The 21084-nt window shown below is 31.7% G+C and overlaps 1 protein-coding gene across 1 annotated transcript in view; it reads left to right on the top strand.

Moving 5' to 3' along the window:
* Positions 1 to 4293: 4293 nt before the first annotated feature.
* Positions 4294 to 21084, top strand: part of LOC139489047 (sodium-coupled monocarboxylate transporter 2-like) — a 32613-nt gene continuing 15822 nt past the window's right edge. Inside the window, exons 1-3 of the mRNA XM_071275147.1 lie at positions 4294 to 4914; positions 12267 to 12332; positions 13362 to 13413. Of these exons, the coding sequence (XP_071131248.1) occupies positions 4540 to 4914; positions 12267 to 12332; positions 13362 to 13413 (493 nt within the window). The 5' untranslated portion in view covers positions 4294 to 4539. The remainder of the gene's footprint in view (positions 4915 to 12266; positions 12333 to 13361; positions 13414 to 21084) is intronic.

The following is a 21084-nucleotide window of genomic DNA, read 5'->3' as shown; positions in this document are numbered from 1 at the left end:
TTACCAATAAATGTAGACAAAAAATAGACTGATTGGGTACAATCCAAGACGGCAGTATACCATGAATCAACATCAAAGCTTTTCTTTTTTGCATTTTTTTTTAAAGTCAAATAAAAGAAGTTCTTGATACTAAGAATTGAAGACTTAATTTTGGAAGACCAAATTGTCTAAACACCACATGTTAAGATAGTCAGTAATTATTTACACAGTGTGTTAAAAACCTAATACAATATATAAGGGGTCAGTAAATTCCATATTAGGATTCTCATCCCGTTTGGAATTAACTGAACCCATATATATCCTAATAGGTCACTAGCACACTATGTAACTAATACTGTAATGATAAGCTAGCTATAAAACTAGGTTTAATCCACCATTTTCTAAATAAGAAAATGTCTGTACAATTTATCAATATGACAGGTGTTTTCACTTCATTTGATGTGTTTAAGCTTTTAATTTAAGGAACATTCCGTTGAGAATCTGTCCTCGAAGCTCAGTTTTTCTGATATTCTACTTTTTCAAGGTAAAACAATTGAGACTATTAAATAAGAAGTAATTACCTTTCTACCTAATACTGTTTAAGGAGGGAACCAAAACACACATAATTTTATTGTGACCTTGTTGGATGCATTGATACAATCGTATAATGTGGAATTGCAGGAAAATCCTTGCAAACAAAAATAGTAATTGATGTTGTTTTTGTTGTATTTAAGAATCATATATGCAATCATACATTTCTATGCATCATTGTCATAATTAATAACCACACGTTATGTCATAGAAAATTGCAAGCTACACAATTAACACGCTTCCGTACAATTCTCCGTAGTAAACAGTACAGTTCAGTACGGACTTCATGCATATTAATCAGGGCCGTAACTACCTATGAGGCAGGGGAGGCGCCTCCCCTGAATTTTCTATACCAATTTTTTTTTTTTGAAGTTATAAAATGAAATATTGACAATATGTACATGAAGAAATTGAATTAATATCACAAACAACACAAGTTTACAGTTTTAACAGTGTTATCATGATATATCTGACATATCTGTCATTTTCCGGTTTTTGATCGAAAGTGAACCGTTTCAGTATTTTTTTTTTATTTTTTTTTCGTGTGGCCGTCCATCTGTTATTCAGTGTTCGTACGAGAACACATATGAAACTTTGCTTTCGACAATTTTGAATAAAACTCAACTATTCACATTTATTTAGGGGCTCAATTAAGCAGAGGAAGTTCCCTTTTTATTGTGAATCTTTTATGATATCGGAAATTCGTTACCGGCTGAATCAGTTGTTGGGTCATTTTTTTAACGTCTCCCGATCGTACGAGAACATTATGGTAAATGCCTTAGTAGTAAAACTAGCAGGGACTTTCTATACTAAGTATATACTAGTATATATAGAAAGTCCCTGGTTGTAGTTATATACATGTCTGTTCAGCTTTCAATAATATTGAAATTCAAGGTCCTCGATAAAAAAAAATATCTTGTGTTCTATGATCTTGCTTTAGTATGAAATTCAAAACAGTGTAGCTGTGGCCATTGATTGACACATTAAAATCATTCATTGACTGGGACAATTTAGGTGAACGTTTGTATGTAACGACCAATGCTCACTATGTACTTTTTAAAGACACTTAAACTATGGGGTCACCAAAGGTTCTCAACACCTAAATAAAGTAATTCGAAAAATTAATCAGAAATAACACGATATTTTGATTTATATCAATTATATAAATCAAAACACAAAGGTTATTCCTGATTAATTTTTCGAATTATTTTAAAATTAAAGGCGTTAAGAAACCTTTGTTGACCCCACAGTTTAAATGTCTATCGTAGGTACGTCATGAACAGTGGTTGTTACAGACAAACGTTCACGTAAATTGTCCCAGTCAATGGATGATTTTGATGGGTCAATCAATGGCCACAGCTACACTGTTTTGAATTTCATACTATATGTTTTTTATAACTTACCAGTTTGATTTCTAACAAAAATATCTTTAAAACGGATAACAAAAAAATTGCTTCCAGGATCCAGCAATACTGATGTTTCTTAATCGAAGGAAAACGGCTGATTTTTAGCCATATTGAGAAAAAAATGTATTTAATGTTAATAATTATAGGTCAAAGTACGACCTTCAAGACGGAGCCTTGGCTCACCCGAACAGCAATCTCGGCTTGTTTTTTGCATATAAATTGCTTCCAGGTTCAAGCAATACTGATGTTTCTTAAAGTAAGGAAATCGAAGGAAAATGGGTCATTTTTAGCCATTTCACTGAGGGGGCCTCAATCGGCGGCGCCCAAACCCCTGCCTCCCCTGAATTCGAACCCTAGTTACGGCCCTGTTAATGAATATACTAAGGTTCGTGTCTAAAAAACAAAAGTCTTAAAATGAAAATAATATCATTCAATTATTTTTCATTATACGGATTAAATATTTCCATTTTTTTTTAATTTTTTTAATTTAAATCACTTCCTTTCTCAGCTTGCTTTCATACGATTTCCTGATTTTGAGAAGCTTAGGCATTCCGAAAAATATATTCTATTTCCAAATAAAATGTAACATCTCTGACTGCATGCTATCCATGATGACATTAAAATAAAACAGATTAGAAAGGAAAAGAAGTTATGATTTAACGCGTAGTTTCATGGCACTTGCATTCAAATGAAATTATAAAAATTACATGTTCGATTTGGTATGTATAGGGTTGTACAAGCGTTGAACGTCTTCGCAGTTTCAATGATAAAACGCATCGGCGTTTTCATACAAAATGTGCCTCGTTTAACGCTTTTACACCCCGGTTTAAAAATTTTCAATTCTTATCAAAAGTAACCTCGTATTTAATCGGTTTCTCATGGCTTGTTCAAATGAATTTCATGGTTTTTAAAGAGACGTGCTTGTTTTATTATTGTTTATATGTACAAGCTCCTCGTAAATGCTTCAAATAAGGGACGATTTTGGTCAATTTAAAGAAAAAGTTTTAAATTTAATCGCTTTATCGACCATTACATTAAGAAAAAAATCGTTTTCCCAAATAAACATAGTATTGCTGTTTTATATACATGAATTAGAGGAAACGAATTGTTTATCAAGAACTATCTATTACTAATGGTCATATATTTACTATTGAAGTCATAAAGATTGATAAAGACCATTCATGAAGTAGGTGTGACACCAACATTTACTTGTATTCCCCTAAAATGTCCGATAAGATTATCGTAATGATAGAACACTTCATTTATTTTATATTTACAATTTTATTACTTTATGTGTTTACTTTATATTCATAGATTTTAAGAGCTAGATAATTTAGAACATATAAAAGAGGGCGAAAGATACCAGAGGGACAGTCGAACTCATAGATCGAAAAAGAACTGACAACGCCATGGCTATAGATTGAAATAAACAATTAATTTCCCCATAGGCGACAATGGTAGCCTTTGTCGAGATACAGACTTGAGAAAGTAGATTTTTTAACGAAACCTTGCTAGAATCAAGGAAAAGTTATTAAGACAGTATTTTTTGGTCCAAAAAATATAAGTTCGCGTTGCTTTTCTTAGCGCACTTTGTACTTATCTCCCATGCCTATCAATTTTGCCCTTAAAAATATGTGTCTTGTCCTAGAGTTGAAAAGTCATCTCAGTGCCTTTAGGGCTACGGAATAATTTTTAGTTTACCTTTTGTATAAAGCAGAGGGCACGAAGTCTCTAATAATAAAAAATAACGGGCGCACATATCGACCAATCAGGATTAGCCAAACTCATAATTCTGAATACCATGTTGCGCCCATAAACTCTAATGGTGTATTGTAACCCTAAAAATGTCTATAAGAGTACAGGAAATAAAAGTTAATTATTAAACCAATGACACAAATTCTACGTATGTTGCTATCTTTAGGAACAAATAATGATGTCAGTGTGTATCATAATATGTCAAATATCTTGTTATAAATTGTAAATAGTGGCTATAGTGATTGTAAAATATAAAAAGAAAAAAAAAGGAATAGCGTCAATTTGGTTTATCTAGCAGTTCAAACTATAATAATCACAAGACCGCAATCAGAACTTATTTCGGAAGTAACCTTTGAAACGATAAACCGACAGTATTGTCTTGTTCGCATAATTAAATAAAGTATCCCAACTTTGTTTAATATATCATCTGCTTTGTAGAATATCCTTTATCTCTAGTGTAAATTTTAATATATCATTTATGGGTCTATATAAGTGAAGAGAAGAGTAGATAAAGATTTACACTTAGTCGATCTGTATATACCTGTCAATATCGGTTACCTCTACATTTACCATGCTCCAGTGAACTTAGAAGTGTCAAACTTTACGTATCAATCTCTTTTGACAAACAAGGGAAGTACATGTCTTCACTTCAAACAGGCGTCATCAGTAAACTCCGATAAACATATTTACCGTTAGAAAAAAAAACGCAAAAGTTATCATCGTATAAAAAAGGACATCACAACAGAGAACTTTCATTTCTTTAAAAATAAAAGAACGAACTACTTGATAAATTTACTGTAAGATAATCATGTGGAACAGAACTTATTCTTACAGTTTTGAAAGAGGGGAAACAACTCTTTTTCATGTAGCTGATTATGTTGTTTTTGGACTAACTCTTTTGGTTTCTGCGGGAATAGGACTTTTCTATGCAATTAAAGACAGGAATATAAATAGCGAGAAAGAGTTCCTGTTGGCGGGACGAAACTTGTCGGTGTTTCCTGTTTCTCTATCGTTACTCTCCAGCTTCATCTCAGCAATTACACTACTCGGAACACCAGCAGAAATTTACAAATACAACACAATGTACTGGCTTATATCTATAGGATTTGTAATATCGGCGACTGCTTCAGCTCAGATCTTTATTCCAGTATTCTACAACCTGGGAATCACAAGCGTATTCGAGGTAAGCTTCGTTTTATTATTTATACAGTTGCATCCCCTTTTCTTTTTTTTCTTAAGTTTTCGATGCCTCCGCGTTTGTGGTAAGCTCGCTATTCTTATCTATACTCTCATATATGTTTTCATAGACTCTTAATTAAAGTATCCTGTCACAAGCGCATTGATTTTTCCGCATTGGTGCACGATATTTGCAACATTCATTTTTTAAACGGTACATGTATAATATAATCAATTATCGAATATTTGCAAGTTTTGTGCTAACGATCGGATTTCACGGTGGTAAGCCTCAGACATGATTGAATGAATATATATATATCAAATTTCGTATTCTCTTTTATCAGAGTACATCATCTTAACCAGTAATGGACTTTAAATTAAACTTTTGACATTGTAATTTACTTGAATGAAGCGTTTCTAGAAGTTAGGGATGCATGGCCAGTCCTAGAATTTGGTGGATAGTTTTCTCATTGGCATCATCACCATTCCACATATCACCCTTATGTTTGTATCGATGAATTCTTAAAAAGATCGATAGCCTTCGTATGCCTGAGATCGATACGATTTTATATCGACATGCAAACGTATATCCACCTAGGACAAAGTACATGTAGTTAAAATATGAAAATTAATAATATAATGTAATGTACAGATCATTTTACAAAATAAACACCCGACTCAGTCTTACCACATCCTATTTTATTATATTAATGGTTTGAGGCAAGAACATTTGATCAGATACTTGATTTATCATAAACCTTTTATAGAAACTGGGTTAACTTGTTTATCGAATATACCTTAAGGAAAGAACTTCTATCTTAAGTGCATGGATTATATCTTATTGTAAACATTACCATTATGGTTGTTCGTGAGATAAAATTATCTAACGGGTATTCATCACGGTAACTGACGTAGTGCTGACAAGATAATATACATGTAACAGGTGTATAATTAATACAGTATATGAGTAGTTTAGCAGTATTAAAATGCATAGACATATACTAAAGAATCTTTCACATGTCCTTGGCAGTAGTTCGTTGCTGTCCATTATCGGAATGTGGCTCATTGTCGCATCGTGATTCAGAACTTAATGGGGTAAATTCAGTTAAAAAATTCCTTACCTATTGACTTTAATGCTTATCTATGTCTTGAATTTTTAAATCTGATTTACCTAGAAATTAGAAACTTTCATATATCATTCATGAAAGTACAAACGTAGCCCTATCTTTTGCAACAATAAAAACATAGGGTCATGCGGCATTTTTGGGCATTCACATCACAGGTGCTTGAGGACAGGATCCTGTATGAGCCCCATATAGTCCCTCCCCCTTATTATCATAAATCTCAGATTTTTCGATATATATCACTTATTTGTACCATATATATACTAATATACCATATTTATACTCTAAATATGCATGTTTACTATCAACGTGAATCTCGACTATAGAGCGCTCTATAGTTTATTTATCAACAAAAAATATTACAATCATCTACCAATCACAAGAGCATATGACTTCAGTTTTATACAGAAAGCTCTCCCCCCAAATGGGCGGTCCCTGATGACGTATATTTATTTACTGAATTTACCCATAATATCTGCTTGGACTACATTGGATTATACTTATATCTTACGTCCCCGCAGTATATGGTATTAGCGGTTTTTATTTTTTTTAAATCGCATTTGTATGCCCCACCTACGATAGTATAGGGGCAATATGTTTTCTGGTCTGTGGGTTCGTTCGTCTGTTCGTCCGTCCGTTCGTTCGTTCGTTTGTCCGTCTGTCCTGCTTCAGGTTTAAAATTTGGGTCAAGGTAGTTTGTAATGAAATTAAAGTCCAATCAACTTGAAGATTAGTATACATGTTCCCTATGATATGATCTTTTTAATTTTACTTCCAAATTAGAGTCTTGACCCTCACCCTTGTTTCTCGGTTCACTGAACATAAAACATGAAAGTACGAGTAAGGCATTCATATACTATTATTGTTACCTCTTAAACTCGGCTGCCACCGCCCATTGATAGATTTGGGTTGGCATTGCTGTGAACTTTCCCTTGAAGACGATTATCTCGTATCGCCTTCCTTTAAATGGCTATTTTTGTATTTATCTCATGGTGCTGTCTCATTCATTATCATTTGGTATAAGTAAATGACTTATATTCATAATATTTTTATTCATGGGGTTACTAATTGCTATAGATTTGAATTATTTAATTACGTTGTACTGGTATTTATAAAGCTTAATACATGTAGAAGTGAAAGAATTACAGAGCCATGGATTGGGTACTGTGAGCTTAAGCAGCAGGATCTAGCATCATTCGGCAATCCTCGGTAGAATCCGCTACTAGATGAGGGTACGGAATTGGCCGAGTTGAGACGAATGGATCTAGCATAAGACAGGGGGGTTAATAATAATGAATATAGTAAAAGTGATAATAATAATAATGAAAAATTAAATTTAACAAAAGTCCTATATAAATACGTTACAAACAAAAAGGCTAACCATAAAAAAGTCAATACAAAAATACATAATATTGAAACAAAATAATACTGTCGAAAAACTCTAGTCCGTCGTCTAAAAATATGCGAGACAGATAAAAACCATGAAAAAAACCAAAATGTTGTCTCAAAAGTTAACACGAAAACAAGCAAAATCCTGTAAGAACCCTTATTCTGCATTAAAAGCAACGCGGTTAGTGCATGTCCCAATTTCGAGACGAAATATATTTTTCAAATGTAAATGTTAGATAAAAAATAAAGTAATTCGATATAAATGAGTTTTTGAATGAGATTATAAACGTCATGGAATATTTTATTTGAATAGAAGACAGCTAAGAGATACAACGAAATAAATGGAGTGAAAAGCTGAACCCTTTACACCTCAAAGTAATAGATGTAAAATACTAAATTTCTTAATCTTTATTGTATAAAAGATTGATACATATACTCTTAAAATGTACGTATTTTGTAATATGCTAATTTCTTTCAAATGCAGAAAAATAAACGAAAATTTAAGTGCATAAATGATGCATTATACCGCTTCGGAAAACGTAACGGTTAATAAATTCTTTTTTTTTCTTTTGATATGAAATTAAAATGCACATCTAACATTCAAGTGCACCGACTATAGAAATAAAAAAAATATGTTAGATTACTTATTCCAAATCTTTGTTGAAATCTTATTTGAAAATAAATTTATATTCAGATAAGGTAATGCTGGACTTGCGCTACAAGACAGCAACCACACGACATAAAAACCAACATATATCTAGAGCTCAACAGACATCTTGAACATAATGATAAAAAAATGCGTCAATTTTCAAATGTGTACATCTTCATATAAATTGAAGCCGCCATGCCAAACTTTAAAACTTGGATGACGAATTCTACTGTTGGTTCACTTAAACAATTACTCTAATTAAGTGCTTTATCAACACATTATGTCGGCAATTCTGTCTTTGTCTGTTTTACGGATGTCGTTTTAACATAAATACGGAAAACACCTCAAACATGAAAATCTTGTAATTAATGAAAGGTTTCATGAAAAAAAACACACACAAACATTCAAAATTATATCCTGACATAGTGAAAAATTGTAAAGTCATCTAACTGATTGTACAAAAAAGAAGCGTCACTTCTGTCATGATAAACAATTATTCTTATCCTATCAAAGACGGTTACAAGCTTTCTTTGTCTGTTTATTGATGCGACCAGTGCCGATAACTAGCCAGAACAACTAATTGAATTTCTATGTCCATTTGTAATAAGTAATAAGGAACGTAACTATTAGTTAATTGACGGAAAATAAGTAACTTCATCAATACTACACGAAAAGTTATGTACGTGTGAGTGAATAAATAGCTCATAACATTAACAACAGCAGGATACAATGACAATTTATATATTATGACCTCAAATTTTGTTCTACTGACATATTAATTCATAATCAGGGCTAGGCCTAATCTAATCCTAATGCGGGTGTTTTAACGACCTCGATTATCCATGATAGATTTGATTGCACCATCATCCCCTTGTCTACGAAAATTTAAACTAGAACTGAACTTGTGTACATACGTACTAATTTAATTGAGGCACTTCATATCTGGGGATATTTTTACGTAATTTCTTTTAGTGACGTTCGTACAATTTGCTACATGTATTTGCCGTAAACATTTAATGTCGCTATTATACTGTTATCGCCAAAGTAAATATTATAATCGTTTAAAGTGTGAAAAGTGATATAGAGATTTTAAAAAAATAAGACAGCGTTGTTTAATCAATGCTTTAAAATCTAGTTTATAGTCTAGCATATGACGTTCATCAAAATACGACCGACAGTAAACATTATAACAGTTCAATATATAAGTGATATGATATTTTCAAGTGCATAACGTTTCAAAATTTAGTAAGAATCATGCATTGATTTATTATAATCAATTTCAAACCTGTCTTCTGTTACATCGGCTAGCCTACAAAATAACTTTGTACTTTTTTCAAACAACCGTTCGTGTTTAATTTTTTTTTTAAAGTATAGCATTTTTACACCGATCGTACGAATGTAAGAAAAAACCGGAATTTTGAGAAATGTCTGAAACTTATACCACTTTTATTTCTTAAAGTAGTACGTGAAGATTATTTATTTATTATAACATATTTCAAGTGGTCAGATAACTTTATGTTACACAGTCGTTTATGTATTTTCTGTCTTTTTGGGGGGGATGAAAACTGTATTGTTTCAATTTGTTTGTCCTGAAAATAACGCATGCTCTCGCATCCAGTAAATATAGCCTCATCCATGGCCGTTTTCACCTCATCTATTCTTGTAAGAAATAACAATGTGACAAATGTGATCTAATCAAAAATCTTTATTAAAGTCTCATATATTGTCATTGTTACCTTAATATGGTGAGGAAAGATGACTCATTAACGTCCACTAAATTATTTGAATGACTTGAACCCTACTTTTTTCTAGACCGACACATCGAAATGGGAGTATAACGTGCCCATTCAGAAAGGAACAGCCCGCACGAATGCATATAATAACTTGTAACCCTTACCAGCGACACTATATTCTGACTCCAAACCAACTGGTCTTTGTCCGTACCCCTAAATGTCGTGTTCTTAGCGGGAATCAGTCAACACGAATTTTCATCGCTTGGGACGGTACCAAGTAATTCGTAAAATGAGCCAATTGCAAGGACACTAGCACCTAATTGATGTTTATCACATAATGACATGTGATTATCTGTAACATGATGGCTGGCAGATTTATGACAGTCATAAATGTATCAATCTTAATTAACACTATATATGATTAATCACACGACAATGGCACACTTACGTTATTTGCGTTTTTGTTTATATAGCGAAGCTATGAAATATAATGTAGATTTTAATGATTTGTCTGATGATGATAAATTTGCTTATTTATTTAAAAACATTAATTGTTATGATATGGTTGCCAAAACCTGCTTTGATATTTTAAGTAGAAGAAATACCTTTTTATATTCTTAAAATGAAATTACTTTAATAATCGTATGTATTTTAACTAGTTTTATATAGAAATTGTTTTATAGTCTCTCATAATTCTTAATAGAATGGTACTTATAATTTATATTAGTGTATTGTCTGTTTTATAGTGTGCATATACTCTATATGTACTGTATATTTATGTATTGCAAGTAGTGAGACTTTGATAAAATATTGAATCGGAATCTGAATCTAGTCTACGTTCCCCTTTCAATTAAATCGTTCATTTTAAAGTCCCATATAATAAATTATTGTAATTATCAGTGTAATACTTTATTTTAAAAAAGAATTTATTGACAAATTTTTCGCCTTTTCAGAATCTAATTGTTTGTTTACCAAAATGAAAATAACGTTACGTCTATGGATAGATTTTCATTGTATATATAACGTTTTGTACCAATCGCAACGTTTTGTTGTACGGCGCAGTTTTGAAAATATTACCCAGAATGCTTTAGATTTGGAAACGGCGAATTTGTCGTTTTAGAAACTAATGCATTCTGGGTATTATTTCCAAAAGCGTACACCAAATCACTGTGATTGGATTAAAAAGTGATAAACGATAGAAATTCAACCAATAGAGTAACGTAATTTTTTAATTTTGGTGTACGAACAATGAGATTACCCATAGTCCTCTAGATTCTGAAAAGGAGTATAATTAAAGGAGAAAATTAGAAACTCAATCAGCAAATTATAACAAAAATCTTTACAAATACAACCCTATTTTTGTGAATCGTTTGATTTTACTTATTCATTCTTCATCTCAGCAAGTTTCTTGAGATATATTATAATAGAAATCTGCACACTTGATGTACATAACTTTTAAGTAGATACATCTTATTGATGGAAAATAATGTTGACCATCTAAAGGGCTCGTGTCTATCTTTTTTAAACCACATGAACCAGAAAGGAGCAAAAATGGCATAACTGTAATGTAATGTATTAACATGAATTACATGTAAAGGACTTATAATCTTTGTAAAAATGTTACTTATGGTGGTACCCAACACTTTGACTAAAATTAAAATGGCTCATCATAAATTTCATAAAATTTTGACAAAGTATTTACTTTGACCATTTGACAAAAATATAAAACTTTCAAAAAATTTGAACCAACCATTTTATCAGAAAAATTACACTGGTTATATAGCAGTTTGACAAACACTGATTTTAATAATTGAGAAGCTTAATATTCCCTTAACAACACAACGTAATTAAAACGTTTAGCTGATTTTACAGAGTTATCTCCCTGTAGTGTTAGGTACCACCTTAAAACTTTTAAAGTTTCTATATTTAATCCAATGATTTGTTAAAACCTTTACTTAATTTATCACTTACATAGGGATTTATTATCGAAGTTAGAATCCAAGTGTGGGTTTTTAATTTACCAAAAAGGGTATTTGACATCTGTCTTTGCATGTTGATATTGTGTACCAATTTAGATATTGTTCTGCAAATCTGTCTTTTGATTTGATTAAAACACTGAACGATTATACTAATTGGTTTTTGGTATAGTCACGTGTGAACCATATAAGACTGTATATTTTGTTCTAATTGACTTTAAGGTCCTTCCTATACGTGAGGAAAACCTTATTGGTTTTTTTTTTGGTTTTTTTTTCCAGCTTTAGGAAGAGCAGAGTCGTAAAGTTCCATTTGTTCCGAGAAATCCTGAAAGGAATGTTTCTTGTTCTTTTACTATTGCAAGATATACCAATGTATGCATAAGTGCCATCCGCATACAACTATAATTTACCACACTAGCATATCTTTAAATTAGTAACATGTTGGATTAAAGATATGAAATTACTTTGAATATAATTGTTTGTTTCAGTACATTCAGATGAGGTTTGGAAGACTTGTAAGAATCATTGCCTGTATTGTTTACTTAACGTGGATGGTAAGTATTTAAAACAGTTTGACGCGACTTTTATATATTATAATTTTAAAAAGGGGTTACCGTCTCTTTTTATAAAGACTCGTCATTTAATCTGGTCGAGAAAGATTTTTTTTGGATGGGGTACTATTAAGCGAGTAATGGCAAACTCTGTATCATATACCGTTAAATCGAACGCACCTTTTAAATTTTTAAATAACCAGACCGTTATCTTCGAACATCTCTTTTAATCATAGGCTTAAGTATGATCCATAATGGTAGACATATATCACACATCCGCTAAGGATAGGAATTGATGTGCCTCGCCATTTTGTACACTTTTGCTCCTATCAAATACAATGGTATTCCCTTTCTAATATGAAGATAACATTTTGATTATTTTTAAGCGTATCAAGAAAGAATATTTTGCTATAACCTTTTGTCATAGCGACATTCTTTTTCAGAAAAGTCATAGATATGTATTAAATTATACTTTTGTTTGTTAAAATATATTTTTACATTTTTCACTTAAAATGCAATCAATTGAACTTTTCTCATCAAATTCTTTTGAAAATGCACGGTTTTAAAGGTTCAAAATCCGGTTATGAAAATAGAAATATAGAAGTGCAAGGATATAGGATAGAATCCGGTTACTGATTACACACTTTATTTACATATCAATCGAAAAATTTTATCAATTCTTTTCTGATGTATTACATTTATATAAAGTTATTTCACAATCGGGGTCTAGTTGGTCGAGTGAACTAACACTGTGGCTGTGAATTCAAACCCTGCACATGACAGGTGCGATCGACATCGATCTTTAACGAATCGAATTGCCAGTTTACCAGTCGAAGGTCGAAAGTTCTCTCGGGTCACGCCGGCTTTCTTCAACAATAAAAACTGCACACCACGACATATCATATCTAACTTTTAATCGTGCCGTTAAACACCATTAATTAATCAATCAAGATTACATTATCAACGGTTGTGTACATTTTATCATTAAGTATAACAATTTATGTATTATAAATACACGTTTTTCCTTTTTAGTTGTTCTACATGTCTATTGTACTTTACGGTCCATCGTTAGCTCTCAGTGCAGGTAAGTAAAGTTGGGAGATACGAAAATAAAAGTTAGAAATCGATCACACACAATCACTGTGTCTAAACCACACCGGCAAAATTTGCTCGGACTCGATGGTATCTAACATCCGGCACAATGACGGAACACCAATAGACAAAAGAAAGGTAGGTTTCTCCTTATTTTTTTTATTTTTTTTATGATATCGAAGAATATATATACATATACAACTATTTTCTATTGTGAGATGCAATATTTTCTACAACCGTTCTATATTAACGGGAAATAAGTCAAAATGCATGTCAAAATGACGAATTGAGTGAACCTTGCCTCGAAATTGTTTAATTTCTCGTTAAATTGTTCACATTGTACGGAAAGAAAGGTACGGGAAGATAGATATTGACACGAAGATTGCAAATTTAGTTATTATGAGCATCTCCATAATTGTATCTCTGTGTATAGAACGAAAGAAATGGGTCATGTCAAAATGGAACTGGCCGGTTTCGTCAATGTATACAACCCGGTTTCGTCATAGATTTCAAAATGCATAACCCGGTTTGGTCAAATAAAAAAAAATCATAATCGCATTACATTATAATTGATTATTTAACTTCAGCGTTCAAAAGGAGTTTTGTGGGTCGTTGGAAAACAAGTTCGTTCACCGGACAACGGCTTATTATTTATATGAGTCTCAGATTCAAATAAATAATAAGCAAACACTTGAATTCCTACTCTTATAGAACACAAATATTTTAATTTACTTTGCATTCCGAAATTTTTTAACAGCATATTGAGATTAAAGCTCTCTAAATATGCGTTTTCTATATGAGTTATGGGAAAATATGTTGAACATGTTTAAACATGACGTCCTTCAAACGCTTTGAGTACACACCCGTGGTAAAATATGAATATATTGGTTGGGCTGTTCTGATTGTACTCCCACGTCATATGATTGTTTATGGATGGAGTACACGACGTCATAGAATGATAACGTAATAGTTTAAGCATTTTTCGGGAAAATACACGCTTCTGATACCGAAAATCATCACCAGAATGAAACGTAAACAAACAATACTAAAATGTGGTATAAGCCCTTTTTTATATACATAGAAGATATATAAGTAAATTATCATTAAAATTCATCCAAATCTATCTAAATATATTATTGTAAATAGTTTGAGCATGTCACTAAATCTGTTTGCTCCGTTCTTTACCGCCAATCTTAAAGTGGGTTAATTTATGGGAACGGCAAATATTTGCCTCCATCTAGTGCGCTTTGAACCAAAACAATTGCTATATTTGTCTTATCAGAATCGAAATAATTCATGGGGGCTTGAATATATCTAAATTTTACCACGGGTTGTCCCTTTATGCCGATATTTTACCCCTCGCTATCGCTCAGGGTAAAATATTTGTCATAAAGGGCCAACCCGTGGTAAAATACCGATATATTCAAGCCCCCATGAATTATTTCTTAAATTAAAGTTTACGGTCTTAAAAATCGAAACACACAATTGATATGTGATTTTCTCGCACAAAAGGATGAACACCTTTATAAGTAATCTAATCATTCTATGTATGTAATCTTTTCTACAATCGTTAAGGGATAATTTTAACTATGATACAAGTTTTGGCACACATCGCGCATTTACTATACAGGCTCTGTCATCGGACGAGTTAAGGTTTTTTCATCATTTTTTATTATTTGTACCTTTGTTGTACTGTTTGTGTCAGCGACAACACTTTGACTCAGTCCATTCCCGAATCACACGCTTGTAATTCCATGGTTGTCTTTGGTTGCTTTATACCATATGCGTTTTGAACATAAAATAGGCAGGTAGTTTTCTTGTTTGAATTGTTTTACATTTATAATTTAGGGCCCTGTTATAGCTTGCTTTCATGCAGTTTGTGTGTTTTTCTCATTGTTTAAGGCATACGCTGACCTAAACTTGATTAATTCAACATAATGTTTGTGTCTAAAAGAAAGTTGTCTCATTGTCAATGTTTATGGGATAAGTGGTTACCGTAACTTCTTCTTAATAAGACCTAGATATAAATGACGGTCATGTTTTGCAAACCAACTTTTATTCACATTGAAAATACAAAACTGTCAGATATTGTTTTCGAAAGTTATCTTGAAGTTTCAATTGAATTTGAACTGTACAAAAAATGAATTTGAACTGTAAAAATAATGTGAAAAACAAGCCTATGAAAATAAATGTGCCTACCAGAAACGGGGAGAAAGTTACAAATCTCACTGCTATGTTATGGATGCTTTAGTGCGCAAGTAACACAGTATATATAGTACCAGAAAATCTGGAAGGACTGCATGCATGATTAATTTGTGCAGAACAGTATAGACTATATATAGTCGGTTTGGGACTGTTCGTCAATGATTGAATGCATAAATGTATTAATAATTGATAGTAAATATTGTAAACTAAGTGTATATAATATAGTATAGTAAATTACACTACAAAAGTCTAAAAGTCTGAAAAGACCAGTTTTTGTCTTAATTTGCATGAACTTTTACTCGACATTCTCCAAAAGTATGACTTGTGTCTTAATTTTTCTTGACAAATTCTCATTTATATCAACATTTGTATGAAATGTACTCGACATATTCTTGACATTCTTAATATGGTCTTAAAATGTCTTGACAAATTCTTGACATTTGAATACTGTCTTGAAATTTCTCGACATATTCTCGACATTCTTATTTTTTCTCAGTATGGCTTGACATACTCTGAACATTTTGAATTGTGTCTTAAATTTACTTGACAGTTCTGAGTTTTACAAATCATGATCAATATAATATAACTTTAATCTTTATTTCTCTTTATATAACACTTCTTACAACAAAAATAAAAGTTGGGCATGAAAATAATTGAAAATTCTGGTATATAAATATTTTTACAAATGCAAATATGGCTATGGAATCTAATGTATAAAATAATTTAAATGTGGGTGTGTTGATATAAAACAATTTAAACAAATGTGGGTTTTTAAATTACAAATTGTAATTCCTAAATCTTATAAATGAAATGATTAAAACCAATCATACTTTCTAGTAGACATATTTCATTCTACGTTCATAATATTCAATGTTAATATGGTAAATAATTATTGGACCAAATTGTGGTAGATATAAATAGTAAATTATGATAATATACAAATCATTCATTTAACAGAAGAAAAATTTGTGTAATGTCATCTGTTGGAATATATATTAAGTATAACACATGGACAGGATGTTCCCCATAAAAGAAAGGTATTCCACACCCCAGAGTACACACAACTGTCAAATAAAAATTACTGCTTTACTTGAAATCAGCCATACAACTTATCAGTTGACCGACCATGTCACTACAATTTAAAAAGTTTGTTGATAGATGAAAATTATGAAAATCATCACTTTGATGAAAAAAAAGTGATTTAAAATGGATTTTCTTCATCAAAATTATGAAGTTAATTACTTTAACATAAAAAATTGAATAATTCCCAAAAAATAAAAGAAAATTATTATCTACTCCAGGAATACTTAAAAAAAATGTATTCATAATGGGTCCCATCATTGGTCTTATGAAATGGATCTCAAACAGACATGCATAGTAGAGGTATAAACATTCTTTTCTTTTCACAAACATTTATTTTTGATAATTTTTTTTATAAAATTCAACACTCAAAGTTGAATAAAAAATGTTTGTGGGTTGTCTTAAAATGAATAAGGTTTTTAAATCAAGATTAAAACAAATTTTTGAACTACACGAAAGCCCCCCCCCCTCTTCCCCTTTTTGTTAGCCAAACAAACCTAAAAGATGAATTGTGGGGTCCCAAAGACACATGGTCAGTTTTTAAAACTGCCCCAAGTCACCTATTTTATAGTAAAGCAAATTTGACTGGCAGTTTTGCGAACGGCAAAATCTCAATGCTGTTTGTCAGTAACTTAGATTTATATTCCAAGTGAAAACAAATTATTAAACGTTTAATAAAAATAAATCAAAATTTAACTACACGGAGGATTATTCAGGGTTATCAAACTTAGTTGAACCGAAAGGGTTTCATGTACAAAATTAATCCTGGATTCTTCAAAGTTTAGTTTAGCCATGATAAAAAGGAGTATATAACAGCAATAGAATGTCATAAACAGAGCAGAATAAGTCTGTTCCCATTTCAGGCTAAATTTATACTGTCAAGACATATTTAAGACTGTCACGAATGTGTCGAGACATTTTCAGACAATATTTAGAATGTCAAGAATATGTCAAGACACATTCAGACATTATTAAGAATGTCAAGAATATGTCAAGACAGATCGAGACAAATTTAAGACAGTTAAGAATTGGTCGAGACTAATCCAGACTCTTATCAGATGATACAGGAAGTGTCGAGAAATTTTAAGACAATGTTCATACTGTCAAGACTCTTGTCAAGAAAAATCAAGAATCTTATAAGACAAATTCATACTATGTCAAGAATTTTTTTTAATTATTCAGACAAAATTAAGAATGTCAAGTAAAAATTCATGCAAATTCAGACAAAAACTGGTCTTTTCAGACTTTCTGACTTTTGTAGTGTTAAAATTATAGCACAATCAAAACACATCCTTTTATTTTTCATCTTTACATACTACTATTATAAACAAAGAAAATGTAATAATGTTACAAAATAATTAGATACCAGTGTTTGCTATTCAGTATTTATATTCCATTTAAAATTAGTTTGAAGTTAAGTGAAATAAGGGATACGCCTTTCATTAGGAAAATGTGTATTATCATAATTAACTATGTCCAAAAGTGCTCGTTTAAAATAGATTTTAACACGCCAAGTTTACTTTACAATAAATATATATTTAAATTCTCGAAAGACAATGTTCAGATCCGTGCCAAAATTTCTTTTCATAAATTGTTTGTTAAAAAAAACCAAAAAAAAACCGGGTGATATATATAGACGAAACCGGGTGATTGTATAGTAACAACATTGACGAAACCGGTTTATTTTAATTTGACATGACCCTTTTCTTTCGTTCCATACACAGAAATACAATTATTGAGATGCTCATAATAGCTAAATTTGCAATCTCCGTGTCAATATCTATCTTCCCGTACCTTTCTTTCCGTACAATGTGAACAATTTAACGAGAAATTAAACAATTTCGAGGCAAGGTTCACTCAATTCGTCATTTTGACATGCATTTTGACTTATTTCTCCGTTAATATAGAACGGTTGTAGAAAATATTGCATCTCACAACAGAAAATAGTTGTATATGTATATATATTCTTCGATATCATAAAAAAAATAAAAAAATAAGGAGAAACCTACCTTTCTTTTGTCTATTGGTGTTCCGTCATTGTGCCGGATGTTAGATACCATCGAGTCCGAGTAAATTTTGCCGGTGTGGTTTAGACACAGTGACAATTCAATGAAAATAAAGAGGCTAAAGTAGGAAAAACTAAACATTAAACTTTTTAAAAAAGTGTCAAAAAACTATGGTGACCTCATATACTTCGAAAAGAGAGGCGAGAGATACCGAAGAGAAATTCAAACTCGAAAATAAACTGACAAATATTAAATGTTTTCAATAGACAAAATAACGAACAAAAACATAGAACTTCCCCTCCCCTCCCCGTCTTAAAGACGGCTATGTAATTTGGGTAAATTCGTACTATGTGTACTTTAAATGTTGTATGCCTATATTTATTATGACTTTTGGTAAAGATCATTTAGATTATCAAATTACTTTTCAAGCGAGCTTTAAAGCTTTAGTTATGTATCTAGATAATTTTCTTGACCCGTCTACTATAGTAATCTACTTGTCTGTCCGTTGTCCGTGCTGCATCAATACAAAATGTTTGGTTAAAGATAGTTTACCGGGCTTGTATTTCCTATTATGATTTCTAGATAGAGGGTTGCTGCTCACAAGGAAGCTATTAAACCAAGAGTTCCAAATGGTGAAGTTGAAATCACCCCTTCGTAAATTTTACGGACGCCATCGTGAGTTGGTTGACCGTTTTGGAATAACCGTTTCACAGATGATATCGGATATTTTCCTTATAACTACAATCCCCTTCCCTTTTCGTGAATGTGACCTACCAAATTAGACTATTGACCGGCTATGTAATGACATGAACAACACTACGGGTGTCACATGTGGAGCAGGGTGATCTGCTTACCCTTCCGGAGCACATGAGATCAACCCCAGTTTTCGGTGGTGTTCGTGTTGCTTAGTCTTAAGTTTTCTATGTTGTGTCATGTTTACAATTATTTGGTTTTTTTTTCGTCTTTTTCATTTTTAGCCATGGCGCTGCCAGTTTTTTTATTTTTTTTATTTTCGAGTTATGAGTTTGACTGTCCCTCTGGTATCTTTCGCCCCTCTTTTACCTCATCAACTTAAAACTTAGTACGCATGTTCATTATTATGTGCACTAATGCAAACAAGGAATGGTGTCCTTTTGAAACATATTCTTGTTTTCTTTCAAATGTATGCCTTTCGAACTTTTAATTGTACGGATAATTTCGGTTTTGATGTCGTGTCGTGGCTTTTTAATGTGTACTAGGAATTGTGTCCCGTTAACATAGATCCTTTTGACAGATTCTTGTGTTCTTTTAAACGTATGCCTTAAAGTTCAGAAACCTCAAATAACAAGGCCAAGGTTAACATTGTTTACATCCTGTATGAAAGTTCAACTTTTGGGTAAATGCTGGTTTTACATTATAATAACACTACAATAAAATCGATGTAAAGTACGAACAGTATCCTGACCCCATTCATAATATTAAAACGTGAAAGAAAAAAATCAGTTCACATTTCAAAATTTTATTACCGAATTTTATCTAGAGTGTTGGCATAGTTTTGTATAAGCTGTTGGCGTGAATCGTGTCCTTCACCTAGATTTTTAAAAGCTTTCGGCGTAATTTGTGTCCTTCACCTAGATTTTCGGAGAGTTTGAACAATATATGACTAAGAGGATTAAGCAGACCAAATAAAATTTACAATTTAAAATATGATTTCAATTTTCATTATCAGATTTAAAAATGATTTATTCGACTTCGTTTCATTTATTTGTTTTTTAATGTATGTAGTCTTATTTAGAATTGCAACTTTTTTTTTCACTTAGGGAACTTTTCGAGATTTTCATAAAAAAAAACGTGTTCCTAAGCCATGAACATTTCAGTATTTCTTACGTTCAATTCCTATTGTAGGTTGTTGGTCTTGGGGTTGATTTTTTTGTTGTTGTGAAAACAGCCACTGTTCCCTCTCCATGAAAAGGAGGGGGACACCATGGTAACCTATGAATAGCGAAGACACATTATTTTAAAAATAAAAGATAATTGTCCTATTTGAAATCTCATATCTAGGGGAATTTTTTCTTATATGTAAAACAAATTGTAGGGAAGATAAGAAAAGGGACGAGTTTTATCCACAGCCTGCACACAATATATATATATACAAGTCAAAATACATTTTGGTCATCTGTTTTAAACTAGTTCAAATAGTCTATTTTTTTCTGAACACATATATAGACATTTCCATAATACGACGTATTTCATTTTCATTTCGTATTACAGTTGAAGGTCATACAGTGGTTTCTATGTCTTCATATTGCGATGACGATTATTGTCATAAGCCAACAAAAAAAAATTCACACAAAAAAGACGACGTTTAACCTATTACATGCCCTATATTATTC

Source organism: Mytilus edulis, chromosome 9, assembly GCF_963676685.1.
Source record: "Mytilus edulis chromosome 9, xbMytEdul2.2, whole genome shotgun sequence".
NCBI lineage: Eukaryota > Metazoa > Mollusca > Bivalvia > Mytilida > Mytilidae > Mytilus > Mytilus edulis.
This window is presented reverse-complemented; position numbering and strand designations above follow the sequence as displayed.